Source organism: Perissodus microlepis, chromosome 19 (assembly GCF_051167445.1).
Source record: "Perissodus microlepis isolate ML-2025 ecotype Zambia chromosome 19, ASM5116744v1, whole genome shotgun sequence".
Lineage (NCBI taxonomy): Eukaryota > Metazoa > Chordata > Actinopteri > Cichliformes > Cichlidae > Perissodus > Perissodus microlepis.
The window spans coordinates 25,060,845-25,080,214 of NC_140479.1; the positions used below are offsets into that span (position 1 = coordinate 25,060,845).

Sequence of the window (19,370 nt, forward strand, 5' to 3'; positions counted from 1 at the left end):
TGTGCCATAAAGTGATTTCCTGTATTTAAACTATTTTAAATGTCTTTTAGGCCTATAATCTGTCATGAATTATACATTAATTGAGCCAAAAAGAACATTTGAAGGGTAAAAACGAACTCATATCACTATAATGTAGGTGCAGTAACACAGAGTTTTAAAGACACTTGCAAAACAGGTAATTTATATATAACTTCATAAATCTATTTAATTACAGTCTATTAAATATAGGCAAACATTATACATTAAGAAACACATCAAAAATCACTTTGTGGCACAAAGAAGTATTAAGGGAATTGGTATCGTGAGAAGCTACAAGGACTAGAGCATAAAAACATGATCATGAACAAACACAAACATACTGTCATTTATATTTCGTGTGAATAGAACTTAATTTGTAACAAAAAAAAAATACAGTTCATGACAAAAATAATACATAACACATAAATAACAACAAACAGTCTACTTTTAATGGTTAAGTGCAAAATGGGATGCAGGATTGTGTTTGATAGTTTGGTTTAAACTTCAGGGAGCGCCGATTGGACTACAAACGTCATCACGGCGCGCGCGTGTGGCGAGAAGGACCTCTAGCTAACGAGCGATGCACATGAGGGTGCCGTTTGGAAGCTTATTATTTTTCTTTCTGAGTCAGTGTGACGTTCATTGTCGCGGAGTTTATTTTGTTTCTGCCTGCGAGAAAGCGAATCGGTTTCTGAGTTTTCTTAATTCTCCACAGTGTAGAAAGAGCAGCTGGACTATGGAGCAGGCGGGTATTGAGTCGGGAACACCGGGAAATGTAAACACGCCGGTGCCCGTGGAACAAACTACGGAGGGAGAGGCGTCAGAAACCGGCAAACGCAAAAACGACGACACGGACGACAAAGAGACAAGCGGCAGAGGTAAGAGACGGAGAGGAGCCGGTGGGAAGAAGCTCCGTCCGGGCGAGAGATATATCCCCCCACCGCAGAAACGCAACCCAGGTGTGAGCTTTAGCCAAGAGCATTTCAACGAGACGTCTTACTACTTCGAGGCTGGGCTTCGTAAAGTCTATCCGTATTACTTTGACTTTAAGACCTACTGCAAAGGTCGGTGGATTGGAAAGAGCCTTTTGGATGTGTTTAAGAATGAGTTCAGAGCTGAGTCCATTGAGTATTATCAGAAGGCCGCTAAAGAGGGTCGCATCCGCCTCAACGAGACACCTGTGGAGGATCTATCTGTGGTGCTCAGGGTAAGTCTCATAAGTCCATAGTATAACCTTTAATAGGGGGAGGTAAACGGGATCTAGTTAGCGCTGACAGTTGCCTCTGTCAGTGCGCCCCAGGGCAGCTGTGGCTACAATGTAGCTTGCCATCACCAGTGTGTGAATGTGTGTGTGTGTGAATGGGTGGATGACTGAACGTGTAAAGCGCTTTGGGGTCCTTAGGGACTAGTAAAGCGCTATACAAATACAGGCCATTTACCATTTGTGGGATACTAATACAAGGTATTGACTTTATGCCATGGCTACATTATTCACCAAATTCATGTTGCCAAATGATCAGTCAGTAAAATCTGATTACTTTTGTTCAATATTGTAGCTTGCATTGAAAGGATCAAATATTTGACATGTGGTAGCTGTAAAGAACAACCCTTCATGTCATTAAATTGGTAGCTATCCAAATCTTGATACTCTGATTTCTAATAGTCACCTGATGGTATTGGATGGCCTTGCTTGAGGTGGGCAAACACTTAACTTTTCCCTCACCGTGCACAGAATAATGATCACTTGAGGAACACTGTACACCGCCACGAGCCCCCTGTAGTTGGCAGACCACTGGAGATTCTGGTAGATGATGGCGAAGTGCTTGTGGTCGATAAGCCTGCCTCCATCCCTGTGCACCCTTGTGGCCGATTCCGCCACAACACGGTGATTTTCATTCTGGGGAAGGAGTTTGGCATCTCTGAGCTGCATACAGTCCACAGGCTGGACAGGCTCACCTCTGGAGTCTTGCTGTTTGCCAGGACGCTTGAGACCTCTAAGAAACTGGACCAGATGGTGAGAGACAGACAGGTATGTTGAGCACGTTTTGCACTTTTGTGCGAGTCGGTTTTCAAAACGTCTCCACAGGTTCCTTACATCTTCTGTCTCTTTCAGCTTGAAAAGGAGTATGTCTGCCGAGTGGAGGGGGAGTTTCCAGAGGATGAGGTGATCTGTGAAGAACCCATCCTGGTTGTTTCTTTCAAAATCGGCCTCTGTCGTGTTGACCCAAAAGGAAAGGAGTGCCGGACCGTCTTCCAGAGGCTTAGCTTTAACGGAAAAACAAGTGTGGTCCGCTGTTTACCCCTTACTGGTCGCACACACCAGATCAGGGTCCACCTTCAGTACCTGGGTTTTCCCATCCTTAATGATCCTGTCTATGGGTCATCAGCCTGGGGTCCTCACAGAGGGAAGGGGGGACTTGTGGGGAAGAGTGATGAAGAGCTTCTGCAGGCGCTGGTTGAAGAACATCGCTCTCAGGAAAATTTTAACATGCTGGACATTGCAGATGACTGCATTGGCATTGCACACAAGGCAGACAAAAATAAAGCCTCTGAGAAAATGGACAAATCAGCTGGAACCGCTGAATCTGACAAAAGCGGAGAAAGTTGTCCAGTACAGGTAGATGCTTGTGGCAGTGACAAGAAGTTAGATTGCATTGAGGCAGTAAATGACAGCAACACTGTTAAAGACTGTCAGAACCCTCAACCAGTCAAATCACATGGAAATGAAACTGGGGCAAATGATTCTAGTCAGAAAACTCCTCCAGACCACCTATGTAGTGAATGTAAACTAGTGCGGCCAGACCCCACAGAGAAGGAACTCATCATGTATCTTCACGCTTTACGCTACAAAGGACCTGACTTCGAATATTCCACACAATTACCTGACTGGGCAAAAGAGGACTGGGTGGAGGCAGATTAGAACAGACCAGATGAACGCTGCTGACGGCTTTGACATTTAATCTTTAGACAATCATTAATCCTCAAAGAGATTTTGGTTTTTAATTTTTTTTGATTTAGAACCAAAAACAAAAATGTTTTGCTGCTTTGAAAGCAAATAGGAGTTAAGATTGGAGTGGTTCTCATTTCACCTTGAGGTCTATTTTAATTTGACATTATCCACAAAGTCTGTAATCTGTCTTGTACCACAGCGAACATTTGAAATAAATCGAGAGCCAGTCTGCAGGAAAATAAAATGTTTTATTTCATTTTTATGAAAAATCAACATTGACAGCTATAAATAAGAGTGGTGGTGACCTTTTATCTTTTTGTTTATAGAAAGCCTGTGATTGATTACCTTTGTCTATAAGGCAAGGTTATTCTGCTGAGTGACCCAAAGTGAAGGCTGGTTAAAGATGTTTGATTATACAGTCAAGATATCAAGTGACAAAAACACCTCTGCAATGAAAAGTCTTGAAAATAACCTCGCTCATAGGCACATTTTATGGCAAATCTTTCTTCTTAAGGTCCTCGCTGAATCACAGCCACTGCACCTTCAACACTTCTTTGTTTTATACATGTTACTCTTAGGACACTTTTTTTTTTTTTTTGCACATCACAAAATTTCAGCTGCTTTGAAACAATCGTTTGAAAGACATTCGACACATGCCGTTCATGTCATAAATACTGTTAAATCCTTTGCAGTGTGGATAAAGGTCGCCTGTCAGGAGTTTCTCTTAACACTGCAGCAAGATCTGTATGGAAAATTGACTGTTGATGCAGCTGCTTGTGATGGTACAATTACTGCATTTAAAACAGAAATTCAAGCTCCTCCTAATTCTGCTAAGGCTTACTGACATCTGTGGATCCTGAATAGTATGCACCTTAAGTGTATAAACTTTAGTGTTAAGTCTGTTAGACACCACTTTGCCCCTTGGAAATCAGCACATGAGTGAACATTACATTGTTTTGGCACTGACACTAGAATAAACAGCATGACCGTTAATTTGAAAGTGAAACATTAAAAGCAAGCCAAGACACCACACATGATACACACTGCGAACTGTAGGTTAGTGATTCTCTACATTATCATCACAAAAGACATACTGTACATGTTCTCCCCACAGAGTGCAGAACCCACTGACAGTTGTCTGCTTCTCTAAACGTGATAATGATTGAGTCATGCTCATGAGTCATGCTGTTTGCAGCTTTGCGCGCAGGCACACCCCACGCAGCTCTGTCTCTCTATATCTCACATTTAAATCTATGAGTGCATATGGCTCATAGGGGTCAATCCCAGCTTGGAGAAACCCAGTCTGTGCAGAGCGTCCAGCTTCAGAAGTTAAAAAGTTCCAGGCACAAAGTAAGTTCTGCAGGCAGCAGGTGCAGCACTCGGATAGTTTCTGTGTCGATGATGAGCTGCAGTTAATATTCAAATGTGGCATTTGTGCAAAACTGTGGCTGGATAGAAAGCTTCATCTTTTGCTGTCATGCTTTCAGTTTTAACCTTTAGCTGAAGACACGCTCATGCTCTGACCTCATTTGTAACAAACGATGAAACAACACTGGACAAACATGCTGTCGTGTTACATTTGCAGTTGGCTTGTATTTCCTTTGTGTAATATACAAATGTAACAATGTATGCTCCTTTTCCATCAACTGTGATTGTATAAGTTCAGTTGTTTTGTTTTTAATTTTTTTATATGTATAAATTAAGAGTCAGATCCACAGTGTTTTCAAGATTTTCTCCAGCTTTCTTTAACAAGTATCTTCCCGCTGTCCGTCTCTCTTTATCCAAACATCTGGTAAGTCTGGCTTACTGTTGGGTAAAATCACCACTTCCTCGCTGTGGCTGGTGCGACCCTTGCCACAAGTCTCATAAACGATTTCTTTCAGTGAGAGACGAAGTGCATCTCTCCTCCCATTAAGGTGTCCTGGCTGTAAGTGGACCTCTGTCTCTCCTTCTTGCTGCTGTGTGTTTGAAGATCCTGGTTCGATGTCACTGAGGCACGTTTCGCAGGACTCCTCCAGACCCTCACAGGAGCTCTGAGACAGGGAGAGGTGACGTCCTTTATGTGAGCGATGAGGGTGACAGCACCTCTCCCCTAAGGTATTTTCATCCTTGCAGAGTGATGACTGGTCAGTAGTCTCCAGTGTATGGCTGATGATGGTCTCTTCCATGCTTGACGATGAGGATGATGTATTGCTCCAGTGTTTCACCCTGACAGACTGACTCCTGCAGGTTTTACACAGCAACTTGTCCTTAGCTACATCTTCTTCAGCCAGGCCTGGTGGGCATAGAGTGTTTTCTTTGTAAGGAGATGAGGTCTGGACGGCTGGTGGTGGTTGGCAGATTTTCTGTTGATGGCTACATGTCTCCTCACTCTCCCCATCCATGGTATTCCTTGCCACATCTCCCTCACAGTACTCAATCTCATCAGAAAGCACAGAGGGCCGGTTTGACAGTTTACTGGTGCAGGTGCTGTTCTCAAAGCTGTCACTCAGGCGATAGGCCAATGGTTGCAGCTCGTACTGCTCGGGCCCTCGATTCCCGCAGCCACTTCCTGCAGTCTGTTTCTGCCTGTGCTGACGATGGTTGGGATAGAGATAACCGCCTGCTTCTTTGTCATAACTCCTCCTCACTCTAGATTTACCAAATGCCCCGTTAGCCGCAGAAGTTGACAAAGAGCCAGGCTCAGAACAAGAAGAAAGCATACCGTCCGTTTGGTCGGAAAAACACGGCAGCGTGATCATTCCACAGTTTTTCTGGGGTCCACAAAAACAGCACAGGGACTGGAAAAAGAAGGTTGCAAATCCACACGCTACACATTTGACCAAAAACAGAAAGATCCCAAGCTTTCTGAAGAACAAGGCCGTGGCAGGTAACATGATGATCCCTATGAAGAAAAAAGCACCAGAAACTATTGCTACAGGACATCCCATCCTTTTAGTGGCATGTGCTACTTTCCCAATTTTATCTGAATGTGGAGCTAAGCTGTAGGATATGCAATAGTTGGCAATAAAATCGACTGACAGCCCTGCGGCAGATGATATAAACAGAGCCTCTGTGCCACACAGCTGCCATTCAAGAAGAACAAGGAGGCCGACAGTGACAAACACACTGCCTCCTACGGCTATTGTTCCATATATGCTCAGTGGAATATTCCATGTGGTTAAAAGAAGCAAAGCACATGTGAGTGCTACTGAAAAGCCAGCTACTACTAGAGTCTCTGAGCTTAAAGACTGCTGCAGGTCAAAAAGAGACAGCTGACTGATGAACCAGCCGTTCTCCAGCCCTTGTGGCGCTCCTGATATCTCTCTGTTAAACCATGTCAGGATTTCTCTGTAAAAAACACTGGTTCTGCTAAAGTTGAAGCTGTAGAAGTATGTAGTTTTGAATGCCAGCACGAGGGCAGCAACCCTGCCATCTGGCTGGAAGTACACCCCTCCGCTGTGTGCCAGATGGCCCTCGGCATACCTCTCTGCCAGCATCATGCTTAGGCAGTTCTCAAAAACGCTGGGAGGGTAGGGGAATGGGATGTCATTACAGCAGAAATGAAGGGCGTCATCGCTCTCTGAGCACCTCCTGACAGATATCCAGTGTATTAGCTGCTCTACGAGGCAGATATTATCTGTCATTGCATCTTTATCTTCAGGTGATGAAGGAGAGTAAAAGCTTTGGTTCTGAACCCGTCCACACAGTTCCCGCAACCAAACCTGAGCATCAGGTCGGCTCATGTTAAAGTCAGGGTCAAGAACTAAAGAGCCATTGCTTCTTGGGTTAAAGTGGTCTCCGTTGTCAGTCGGTTTGATGCCCCAAACAAGCATCAACGTAACAAGCTTATCCTCTCCATTTCTCTGCCTCTCAAACATGAACATGTGACGGTACTCTGCGTCATATCGCTCAAATGGGTGACTGGAGCGGAACAGTTGGGTGACCCTGCTCTCAAGAGCTGGCAGCTTCATGCCCGGGTCTATGCATGACATGTACATGCCTCCAGCAGCGAGCACTGCAAACCAGCAAACCCAAATGTATCTAAACTTTACAACTCCACAGGGCAGGATTTTCAGAAATAATAAATTGGAGGTGTCAGTGAGACCACGATTTAATTCTCTCAGCTTCTGCCCAAGGCTGAAGAGGCATCTCTTGCGTGAACTCGTGTCCCAAAAGCCACCAGTGCTTTTGGAGCAGCAGGGGTTCCATCCTTGCACTGCCGCAGATGCAGAAGACATTTTTGTGTAGCGCTCACGCAGAATGAACGAACACGGCAGCCACACCAATGCAAAGAGGGAGCTGATTAAAGAGGCAGTTCCGAGATAAATGGAGAAGCATCTGATTGCTGTGATGCTGCTGAGATAACCAGAGAAAAAAGCTGCACTGGAGGTCAGCCCTGATGCTAAAATCAAATAGCCAACTTCCTGCAAAGCTCTGTTTACTCGCTTTTCCAGGGAAGCTGAAGGATTTTGGGATAGCTGCAGATTCCAAAAGTCAGTAAAGATAAAAACCTGATTGGAGCAGCTTCCCAAGAGAATAAGAGCTGCTGACAGGTTGACCAGAGGAAAGAAAGTCAGACGAAATGCTACTTTATAGAAAAAATAGGATGTTAGAAGGGAGCCGGTGATTGCTATTACAGATAGCGCTACTATGAAGAGCGAGTGGAGGTATAGAGCCATAGTGAACAGAAGTGATACAACAGCTAGGACAGGGTAAACTGAATCTCTTGTCAGGTAATACTCAAACAGAGCCTGCTTAATGCCAAAGTCTATGCCAGTAATAGTCGTATTATTGTAGGTTAGATCCCTGCCTTCAAGGCTATTCATGTATATCTCCATCATATGTTCTCCTTTGTCTACAGGTAGGAAAAGAAGACTGTACTTCAGTGTGGGAATTTGGTATTCAACAGTCTGCGGTCCAAGAAAGTCTTTGTCAAGCAGAAAGTGCAGGATTTGGAACACCACGCGGGATTGTTTGCAGTGGGAGGGAACCGAGGAACAGCTGCCATGTTTGGGTCTCTGGGCACAGGCTTCAACTAGATGTCCTTCATGATAGTATGGCGCACATTTCCGCAGAAGGTTCAGAGACTCAGAAACCTGGTATGAGAGAAAGGCAATGGAAAGTAAAACCACAAGATAACACAACAGAACTGAGGTATAATTAAGTGCTCACTGAGTTTGCATTGCTCACACATATCCATGCTCCTTTAACCTTTTGTAAAATAAGCACATTTTCTTTCTGAAAGAAAATTAAATGCCACGTCACAGGGATATCTGCATAATAATGCTTTACCAGCTGATGTCCTCAGTTGGACAACAGTCGACTGACCAACTACACTCACTACAGACGAACAGCAGCCAGAGTTGTTTGCCCTGCAGTGGCCTCCGTAGCTACGATTATGCACTTGATTGCCATCTACTGACATCTAAAGGTGAGATTTCACACACAGTATATTTAAACTGAACATGGTTTAATTTGATTTTTGCTTATTATGACTGGAGGTGCAGTTAAAAGCTTGTAATGGTCAACTTTCTGCTTGGGTTACTTTACCAAACAACTCTGAGGACAAGATCAGGTTTTCAAATGTCTTCTTGAACGTGACAAGAACGTGCTCCTACAAAGTAGAATTTACAAAATAAAAAGGACTGGTCTGATGAGCTGATATCCCTTTGCCTGTTTTATTTTGTTTTGTTTTATAATTTTGAAAATGAGAAGAAAGCTTCAGTACTTGCTGTGAGGTGAGGCTGAGGCAGCGGGAGGCATTAGTAAGGACTGCCAAGTAATTCCCCAGAGACCAGCTTGGACAACAGCCGCTCTTGGACATTCCCTCAGCCTTCACCCTCACATGCTGCTGGCACAGGTCCTGGAACTGGGCCTGGGAGCGAATCTGTTTCAGAGGAGGCAAAGGTTTTTTTGAATGCATGCCCAGATTTAAAGCTATTTCATAAAAAAAAGAACTAATTTCACACAAGAGGATGTAGAGTGATTTTTATTGGAGGAGATGGATTAAAATGTGGAACACAGCCACTGTATTAAACTGAAAAAGTGAGAGAGAGGAGACGATGACTAAATGTTTCAGCAAAGTTGACAGAAAGGAGTGAGTAGAACATGACGAACCCTGGATTGTTCCATCTCACACATGGCGTGGATCGCCTTCAGACTCCAGAGACTGGCTGAGTTTTCTGATCGAAACACCAGCTGGGCAAAACGCTCGCCTGTGTGGAGAGAGACAGATGGAGTCACCATACAGGAACAAGATGACCAGCCGTGATTCCTCAGTTCACAGGCGTGGTCAGAAATGCTCAGAATGTTTGCAGACCCTTGTCAAGGGCTCTGAGGTATGAACCCATAGGGATGAAAGCAAGAAAACTACATATTTTGTGTGTTTTATTCTGGCGTCAGTGTTGGATGTGAATAGAAATTAGCCAACTTCAATAAAATGCAAACCTCAGGGCTTGGGATTGCTAATAAATCTATTTAGGGAGCTTTCCGTATTTTAAAAAGAAGTCTTTGATCTAACAGAAAATGATATCAAAGCAGAGCTTAAAGAAGAAAATCAGGAATACCATTCCCAAAGAAAAGCTCTCAAAAACTTATTTGATCTGCAACTTTTCTTTGTGAACTTGTATTTAAGTGGTCGCTTTTATGTTGTGCTTTCATTCTAAGTTTGCAGAGACCGCTAATGACTCTTTACTAAGCTCCAGTGTTTTTCCCAACATTCACAGTTTTTAAATACAGTTTATAGAGGTGGATTAAATTGAAATGAATCAGCTGCATTCACACATGCATAGTTATCTCCCTTTAATTTTCTAACTTTTAGTTTGTCATGGCCAGCAGAGATACATATTACTCTTAACCCTTGTAGATCTACAGTGTGAAAACAACGAGATTTCATTCGTTTAAGTTTTAAAAACTTAAAAGTTTATTTTACTGAAAAGCTTAAACTGATCAGGGTTTTCTCACCTGGAGAATCGCAGAGGAAGGTGTCTAGAGTGGAGTCCCTGGCCAGCATCCTTTTCATTCGAGCTTTGGAGGTGTCGTGGCCACTGCTACTTTCTCTGCTGAGAGTTCCTCCAAATCTAACACATATAAAACCAGACATATGCCCTTTTTAGCATTTTGATTTTAACATTTTTTAATTTGCAATATTTATTTTAGCACTTGAGATAAGCACAATAGACACTAGCTGTTTTTTTCCATTATTATTCATGCTGCTTATTTATACATTCAGTGGGAATACTGCAAAGTTAGGATTCAGTTAAAGTCCAACATTCAGTCTTCCTCTGTCTTGGATTTGTCTTCCATAAACTTCCATAAGAGGTAGATGTGAGAGTGTGAATGGTTGTCTACCACTCTGTGTTAGCCCTGTGTTACACACTGTTCAGGTTGTACTCTACCTTAAGGATCCAACACAACTTAGTAAGGCCCAAATTAATTATTGTTTTATTATTTCCCAATACAGAAAGCAGAACTTGAAAGAGGGTGTGCATTCTTTTTGTAATGACTGTATGTAGTGTGTCTGCATACAGTCACTATTGCCAAAGCTTTTACTGCAAGTAATTATAATAATATGTTATCAGTCTTCAGGTTGCTCAAATCCATTTCTACAGCAGCACATCTGTGCGTCTGTCAGTGGTGCAGTCTGTGCTTCACTCTACTAAAACCTTCTGCTGACCTTTTACTGAGCTGCTGTGGTAAAAGAGACAGTTTTTTCCCAGGGCCAGTGTTCTCCTGCAGCTTGGACAAGCTCGACATGCGAACTCCGATGTATGTTCCTCGTGGCTGAAAGCCCTGTAGAAAGAGAGCACTTTCAAACACAAGCAGACATCACAGTGAAAGGCAGTATAGATGCTGTTACCATTTAACACAATGCATCCACTGATATAATCAGCATCAAGCAAATTAAATGCTGTCTAATAATATTTGCTTATATTTTTACTGAGTGGTGTTTCTAAAAAGAAAGCAGCACTCTTATCATTGGCATAATCGTACTTCTTTTCTTATGTAAATCGTTTTTAGCTTTGCCGTTCATGATTCATTGTTGTGAGTCGCTTGTTGAGACTTGAGAATGATTTCTTAATCAGTGTTTATCCTGTAAACATGCATCTCAAAGGTGAGAAGGTGTATTTAATTAAGATGACAGCAAGTGTGAGTGTGATCTAATTCAGCGTGGCTCATTGAATCTGAGATTAGACTGAACTAAAAGGATATGGCTGAAATCATGAGTCATTAGCAGAACAGTAATTAACCACACTCAGCCTAAGGTGGTGAAGGATGTTTGTGTTGTTGATTTAACAGAACCTGACAGTAGAGATACATGTGCTGCAGCAAGTGAAAATTAGGATTAAAATTTGAAGATTGCTTGTGTGTACAGGCTTGAGTGTTCTTGTTTTCAGGCCCAATGGGGACTTTAAACCAATTGTAAAGCAAACCATGGGGGCCTTCTCTGAACATAAGGACCAAACTGCTTTTTGAAGATTGGAATTAGACTAAATTTTGACATAAAGGATGTACACTCGGGAAGAGACTACTAGCAATGTGGAAGGCATAGATCATGAAGTCACAGTTAAATTCATCAACTTGAAGTAATGACAGACGTAACTTTAGTGCTCTAAAGTTTGCGGATCTTGTGCTAAACTTATTTCAACTTTGAGGACACTTCCAATGCGTGCAAAGAAAACTGGTGACCAACAGCATGAAATCGCGGGAAACAGAGGGCTAACTATGCAGACTACAATGTCCTCTTGCAATCATCTGTAGCTAATAAAGTGTTACACAAATCCCTCCATATAACCAAAACGCGATTATATATGTGTTCATGTTTCATGTGTTCAGAATGCATGCTATAAATAAGTCACCTTTTTGCATTCAGTGATATGTTAGTATGTTTCCTCTGTGAACCCTGCATCCCAATGGGAATAAAAATCGTTGTCCCCATGGGTTCAAACTTCTTTTAAAGAGTTAAGATTTTAGGCTAAGGTCAGAAATAGGTTTAAGTAGTTGGAGCTAGGGAATGCATTTAATGAATATTAAAATGTGTGAGTGTGCACATGTATTTGAGACTAACCAGTAATGGGTCAGAGAAGTCTGGCAGTGGGCCAATCAAGAATGCAGCCAGTGAGCATCCCAGCAACAGCGCAGCACAACCAATCAGAACCGCCAACGGGTAGTCCACTATCACCTGGGAATAACTGTTAAATAAAATACCGCAAAAGAATCAGGCTGTGTCGCTGAAGAAAAGACAATCATCATGATGAAATTAAGATAAAAGGGTTTTCACACTTACTTTCTAAGGATACAGTACAGTCCCCCATCCCTGTTCACAAAAGAAAACTGTTATCAGTAACAAAAAAATTAATTATTATCATTATAATGACTCTGTGCACATGTGGGAAAAAACAAGCAAATTTGTTGATTCATTTTCTTCTATAAGAGCTCTGACCTCATCTAACCAGCAGTTCTTACACAAACCTAAAACCAGATTAAAACAGAGAGGTGATCGAGCTTTTGCAGAATCAGCAACACATCTATGGGATAATCTACCTATCTTCATATCCATCCTCCGGTGGTACACATTTAAATCTTTATTATAAACACATTTATTCTCCTTAGCAGTGTGACATCCACTTAAAGGATTGCATTTCATGCTCTGTTTTTATTTTGATTTCATTTTATTGTTATCTTATTTTATTTATTGTCCTTCAATGTTGTGTATTGCTTTCAATTTTTTCTGGATTTCAGTGTAGTTTTCTTGGGACAATATGCTTTTAATGTACAGCACTTTGGTCAACTCTATTGTTTTAAATGTGTCATATAAATAAATGTGACTTTTGACCTCTTCCCACAAGGTAGTTGAGACATGTATTAAGTATGAAGCTATGGCCAAGCACAAGTAAGCCGAAAAGGGATGAAACAGCTGATTTGACTTTTTTTTTTTCTTTAATGTAATCAAATCCGACTGTCGGCACCACTGAAGCTCATTAATTATCCAGTTCGTTGAATACACACACAAAAAAATGAAACACAGACAATGACTTTTGCACTATCTACTTTCAGGTAAAACAGCCAAAAAAAGCCAAAGTATATTTTCCAAAACACACCTTACTGTCACCACATGTTGCTGCTTTGGTTTCTGTGTCCCGCCTTCATTTGACCCGTGCAGCCAGTGACATCTCACCGGTCCATGACAGGATGACTGATGGGCAGAACCACAGCTGTGTCCCACTTTTACAACAATTCCTCCTTCAGCATTAGGAACGCTGGTGTTTGAATGACAGCTGTGGCAGGCATTTGATTTGATTGGCCCACAGTGACTGCAGTGTGGACATTTTAGAAGCTGGGGACTCTGGGGAACCTAAAGGAGGAAGGAAGATAACAATATGACTGTTGATGTCACTGCCTCCCAAATCCACCACCTTATTTAATGCATCCCTATATATGCTAAGGTATACTTGGTGATAGAGCTGAAAGGAAGAAGAGGGTCTGCCAAGGCTGCTGCAGCTGTCACATAGCTCCCCTACAGGCTGGATGACAGTCAACTGGGCCTCAGCAGAGCTGTCAGGGGGGCACAGAGAAACCGTCGGGATCTCACTAAGGAGAGACGTCAGATGGGGAGAAGAGGAAGTCAATGAAAATATAAAAATATGGAAATATATTAACAGGAGAGAGGATATGATTGACAGTAGTAGCAGTGAAAGAAGCAGCAGCTCTTTTCAAATGAAGGTGCAAAAGTTCAGCTTGTAAACAGTGACTGACATCTCAGTTTCTTGAATGCACTTCTTGCCTTACTTCATCTGATTTTCAACGGCGAATTGAGCAGCCCAGCTGAGCTAATGAGGTAAGGAATGGATTTCTGGATAACATGCTGTAGCTACTGGAAGGAAGAAGGGCCAATTAAAACGGAAGGTAGGAGGAAGGAGGAGGAATCGAGAATGAGCGAGAGAGTGAGACTTTTTTCACTTCATGCCACCGTCATTGGGGTAGGTGGTTATTTAGGATGGCACACAAGACAAGACTGAGGGATGGTTCATGGCTAACGGCAGCATTCAGTAGTTGTTTTTATATTTTTCTAATTTTGCAGCTCTCGTGAAAACTGTCTGTCTTTGGTCATGTCAAGAGCATTCTTCTGTGGATAGCTGTGTCGGTTTATTGCATTCACCACTTTAGCCCACACAGTTATGGAAAGGCTCACATGACCGCTTGTTTAGTTCCCTGAAGATGAGTCCTACTGACTTCCGTGATCCTTTGAGTTTTTTTCAATGACATTCACTTAAGCCACTTTTTTTTTCTTTTATTTCCATTTCTATTTTTATTGGGCATCATGGTTCTAATCTGGGACCTCCCCAGCAGCGAGGCCTGACTACAAAGAAAAGCAGAACAGCGCAGGCTGTAATGATAATGGACAATGACAGTGATGATAGGGATTAATTTAGACTCATGTTAAAAAGGAGTAGCTAGGAAAAAAGTGGGTTGCAAAGCGGCTTGTAATGGGATTCTTGGCTGTGCTTGACCTTATAGCCTGCCTGCACTAATGCTCTGTGTTATTCTGTGGATTGTCATGAAATATAAAGACAGTGTTCACAAAAAACAACAACTAAACTAATTTAACAGTGTGGCTGTAGACTCTTGTTTTATATTTCATTCCTTCTCTATCACATGTCCTTAAAATCATTCATTCATTTAGTTTTATTTCACTTTCTACCCCCAAGGTTACGTTACATAAAAACAACAGAAAATAAAGAGACCTAACAGGATAGCTGCGTATTCCTTCGGCTGTAGCTCAGGAAAGGGGGCATGAGCTCCTTAAAGTCAACCACATGCTTGTTTTTCCACGCAAGACTGGATGCAACCGCACTTCCTGCCTAGTCACCATGGCGACAGAGTAAGTCAACAGAGCTTAATTGACCTTTATTTGCATCTCATAATAAGGAGAACAAATGATGATGAGCAGTCTGCTGTATTGGTAAACATAAGCAGAGGGATTATGGAGTTTATTAGTGGAGCCAAGTGAAGAAGAAAACCTCAGAGTTTTGTCTTCATGTTACAATAAAATTGTGTTATGACCTAAATAATAAAGTCCTCAGAAGCTCTTAATCGCAAAGCATTTGTTCATCTACTAGTTTGACCTATTTAGACGCTGACGTGAGTGAATAAACAAACAAAATGAAGCTACTTCAGAGTGTAAACACTCCAAATTAGTATATGACCATTTTCACTGCAATCATAAGAAACTCAGTCCATCCAGTGTTTCACTACAGCTTAGAATTGATGCAGGAATATAATTAAAGATACTAGGAGACACTGCCTGGCTGCCTCTTGACCACAGGGTGTGGGATATCAGTGTTTGACCCTGATTTTTCATCTTAATGGTTTCCACAGAGCCGGCCAACCCAGGCAAACACACTAACAAAGGAACTCAATTCTGGAGCTTATCAATAATTCAGCGGACGAATACAAAAATACATCCAAAAAGGTGTCACCAAGCTACTCCCGACACCTAGGACAAAAATGGGAAACCGGCAGCGTGCGCTGAAATCAACATGACCTCATAAATCAGAGTTTACATCAGAACAGCAGAGTGTACAGCTGAAACAAAAGCTGCTCGTTTTTCACCGTGCACACACTCTGTTGCCAGATTATTAGTCCTCTTAAAATAATGAAGTCTCATATAACAACTATAAATAATCAGTGATGCTAGACCATGTCATTAATTATTAGAAACCCCTCTCATTATTACATCTCAGACTCATCAGAAAATACAGCCAGCACCAAGCAGTTTCAGCAAAAACTGATAACTGTGACTTGAGGAAGGTGCTGGGTATTTCTGGGCTGTTATTAGACTTGCATTACAATGACATACGAATGAATAGTTTAAATTAGAGTTTATTAATTTTTCAAGCTTCTAATTTATCATGTTAATTTTTTAAAAAGTAGAGTTGAAATTGTAATGTTTCGCCCTCTGAATGAAGTGGAAAAGAAGCACAAATCAGGTTTGCGCTTCGGTATAGTCCTTCATACGACTGCTGAGTGTGTGATATTGAGTTGGAAACTGAGTGTATAAAATCACCTTAAAGTTGTTCAAAGGTGGCCCCGGGAGGAACCAGAATATCTCTATGGCTTAAAGGCTGTCAGCTGTACTTTCTGTCTCTCTCTCCAAACATTTCCCTTTAGATCTTTGTCTGTTTTCTTGTCTACAGCACGCTTCGTGCATCAACTGTCTGGATGTCAGTCAATGTCATGTCTCTCAAAATTTCCTAACCTGACAATCACGCATATAGACACGCTGAAGAACTGCGCAAAAGCACACTCTGTATGCAGAGTGCTGACTGTTAACCTTTAAAAGCCTGAGGTGTCATTAGAGTAAAAATGTGATACTCTGTCTCTGCATATAGGCGACAAAACCAAGTGAGGAGTGTTCATGGAGAGAGAAATAATAATAATAATAATAATAATAATAATAATAATAATAATAATAATAATAATAATAATGTGGCCTGTTGCTGAGCTGAAGGGTGACAGGTCTCAGCTGTTTCCAGCCTTGCTTTCATGTTTGAAGCCTCTTATCCATTAGATTTTTTACAGGCTGAGAACAAAGTGAGTGACAGGGTGACATCAGTGACCCAAAGAGCCAGTTTGACTAAAGCAGCAGGATGACACTGAACAGATCGCAAAGAGCTCCAGCCAACTATTTATGAGCTGCTCACTGAATCCTGCAAATCTGTCAGAAGCAGAAAGGGAACGGTCTTTTGTATGGTGGTAAATTAAAGTAGGCACTCAGGGTACTAGCTCTGAGTATCATAAAGCACTTATATAGAGTGTGCTATCACTGAAAACGCAGTGATTCAATATAAATTCTTAAAACTAAGACAGCAGCATATATGTTGTTGCAGTAATGTTGAAACACAAGAACAACAACAGCAGCAGCAGGAATCCTGTCATGTACTGTTCCCACTGTCTACAGCAGAAACAGCTGGGTTCAGTAACCCACCATTCAGCGAAACTAGCAGCAGCCAGGGGGGGTAAAAACACACTCACACACCTTCATGTCTGCTTTTAACATCCATTCATTATCGCCACTGATCAAGTTACACAGTAAGCTTTTGGACGTTTCCACAAACAAGAAAGAAAAAAAAAAAACAACCCACCTTTTACATGCCTCCCGAATTTCCTTTTCATCTACAGGAGAATCAACCATTACTATCGCGTCCGTGCTTTCTCCTATTATTGAGCAAGCATCCATCCTCCTCCCGATCCGCCTTTTTTCTGATTATTTAAAGAAATTATAAATCCCTTCTAATATCAGATCGGGTTGACTAAACAGTTAATTTTCTATCTGCCAGGACTGAGTCCACGAGGATCAAACGCTTGTTTCTGGGGCTTCTACTACAGAGCAGCACTAGGGCTGTTTGGGTTAATCTGCCCCGAGCTGCGCTCTGATTGGCGGAGCCCCGGTGATGCTGAGGAGGCTGTATGGTCGCTGTCCAACTGGCCGCGGTGCTGGAGCACCGAGTGAAGGGTGGTGAGCCTCGGTGGCTGATTAAGCGGCTCAGACAGGAGCTACAGCTGCTCATTATGAAGGTGCACAGGCAGAGATGCTGCATTCAATTGAAACAACAGCTAATCACCGCCGGGTGAAATACTCTCCTCCTTAACGATTTAAAAGGAAGGGACTAAGACAATCAGTACATTATTCATTAATTTTAAATAATGACGTGCTTTAGTTAGAGGAAAACACTTAAATGCATGTTTTTACTAGAAATGTAAGTGGAAATTGCACCAGTCAGTTAGAATGTATAAAAAAGATTTAAGCCCTGTCCCTTCATTGTCTTTGCTGCATTACAGTAATCAAGGATGCTTTCATAAATTATGTATGAAGAGGTTTGCAACCAGCGGTTACATTAATACCATTTGGGAGAGTGATGATTCATAGATCAGTAATTAGCCGTTAATAACAGCACCTTTCATTCTTGCCAGATTTTGTGAAATCTCTTTTAGTGGTTTGATACCAATGCTAACTTGATGTATCAAATTGCTCCAAATAATGAATTATTAAAACATCCAGATGTTTATGACTCATCGGAATGAAAGAAAAGCGTTGTGGCATAACGTATGCAATCATTATCACTGAAATTAAAAATAAACAAATACATGTGAATAATATTCCTAAAGATTAGGCTTAGCTCCTACTTTTAGGCTCGGTTTAAATAAACCTGTGACTCTGTCTGTCCTTTAAATTATCTTCATATCAGTCTCGTGGAGTCTTTCAAATACCTGGAAGGTATTTTGCTTGATACCTGACTCTCTTTTAAGATTCCGTTTCAGCATCTGTCCCAAAAGTTAAAAATGAAATTAGGATTTTTGTTCAGAATAGCAGGAAGATGTCTGTCTTCCTTTGTCTTTGACAATGACAATTCAACACTATGAGACTGCTCTAAAGACGTTTACCAGTTGAACCCTATTTACTTCCTTAAAGAGCTCCTCTTTCACAACTCTCAGTTCAATCTTATAACAACAATTCAAGACAATAGCTCAATTTATAGGTCTGGTTTTTGACCTGGTGTTCTTTTAAATACCTGTGTTGTTGCCTGTAAAGGACTCACCGGCCTTGCTCTATGATCATTACACACTGTTAGCAGAATAACCTCCACCAGGTAATCCTGATTAGTGTGCCGTAAAATCCTGCCAGTTACAAATGAAGACTTCCTAAATAAGAATAATCATAGCTGAGTAAGTAGGGAGTGCAGCTATATAAGTTGTGTAGAATGTAAAAATCAGTATTTGGTGTGGATTTTACATACCTCAGTCTGTGGAGCTGTTATTGATTAGAGAGAAGAGAAGAGAAGAGAAGAGAAGAGAAGAGAAGAGAAGAGAAGAGAAGAGAAGAGAAGAGAACTAGCCAAAGCCCAGCAGACTCAAAAGAAAGGAGTGACTGTGACACAGCAGACCTGTGTGAAAGTGTGCTAATGAGGCGGCCGCTGGTCTGGATCTGGTTATAAATATGAATCATGGCAGTGGGTGCTTGTCTGTGAGAGGCCACCGCTGAGAGGGGAGAAGGGAATAATTTATTGAAAGAAAGCCAAAGATCAAGAAAAGGAGGCTGTGAGAAAGTTTTGTAGGAGAGATGAAAAGTCTCGTTTTACGGCTTTAAATCTGAAAGCGTGGCCCAATTTATATCTGTTATAAGTGATTCATGATGGTCAGCACTGATTCATACTAGGTTAAACAAACTGTGAAAGTCATAGATGAGGGGGTGCGGCTGTTTAAATCTGATCTGACTAAAGATCTGTCTTTAAAAACTTAGTGTTCAGGTTTGTGTTTGTGAATCGCTGGCCTCACATTGAACAAAAGCCCGCTGGCGTGGAGTTTTCTGATCCACCTGTGTGGCAGCTGACATTGCTAATGCCTTGTTGACTTCAGGCAC

General features: G+C 41.7%; 2 protein-coding genes across 2 annotated transcripts; one reads left to right on the plus strand and one right to left on the minus strand.

Moving 5' to 3' along the window:
• Positions 1–19: 19 nt before the first annotated feature.
• Positions 20–4,683, plus strand: rpusd2 (RNA pseudouridine synthase domain containing 2). The gene is made up of 3 exons (XM_084914319.1): positions 20–1,225; positions 1,751–2,047; positions 2,132–4,683. The coding sequence occupies exons 1-3, from the start codon at positions 599–601 to the stop codon at positions 2,936–2,938; spliced, it is 1,731 nt and encodes a 576-aa protein (XP_084770445.1). The 5' UTR covers positions 20–598; the 3' UTR covers positions 2,939–4,683.
• disp2 (dispatched RND transporter family member 2) lies at positions 3,198–17,454 on the minus strand. The gene is made up of 10 exons (XM_084914318.1): positions 17,095–17,454; positions 13,402–13,540; positions 13,051–13,304; positions 12,237–12,266; positions 12,018–12,141; positions 10,626–10,741; positions 9,914–10,029; positions 9,068–9,165; positions 8,679–8,837; positions 3,198–8,046 (listed from the first exon to the last, which is right to left on the minus strand). The coding sequence occupies exons 1-10, from the start codon at positions 17,187–17,189 to the stop codon at positions 4,714–4,716; spliced, it is 4,464 nt and encodes a 1,487-aa protein (XP_084770444.1). The 5' UTR covers positions 17,190–17,454; the 3' UTR covers positions 3,198–4,713.
• Between the last annotated feature and the right edge of the window lie 1,916 nt (positions 17,455–19,370).

What these genes read in the sequence shown, in the direction of transcription:
- rpusd2 (XM_084914319.1), top strand. Translation starts at nt 599, where the DNA reads ATGCACATGAGGGTGCCGTTTGGAAGCTTATTATTTTTCTTTCTGAGT. An exon ending in ATCTATCTGTGGTGCTCAGG is followed by an intron (nt 1,226 to 1,750) that starts GTAAGTCTCATA and finishes CACCGTGCACAG; the next exon opens with AATAATGATCACTTGAGGAA. An exon ending in AGATGGTGAGAGACAGACAG is followed by an intron (nt 2,048 to 2,131) that starts GTATGTTGAGCA and finishes TGTCTCTTTCAG; the next exon opens with CTTGAAAAGGAGTATGTCTG.
- disp2 (XM_084914318.1), bottom strand. Translation starts at nt 17,189, where the DNA reads ATGGATGCTTGCTCAATAATAGGAGAAAGCACGGACGCGATAGTAATG. An exon ending in CAACATGTGGTGACAGTAAG is followed by an intron (nt 12,267 to 13,050) that starts GTGTGTTTTGGA and finishes TTTTGTGAACAG; the next exon opens with GGATGGGGGACTGTACTGTA. An exon ending in CTTCCTCTGCGATTCTCCAG is followed by an intron (nt 9,166 to 9,913) that starts GTGAGAAAACCC and finishes CTCTCCACACAG; the next exon opens with GCGAGCGTTTTGCCCAGCTG.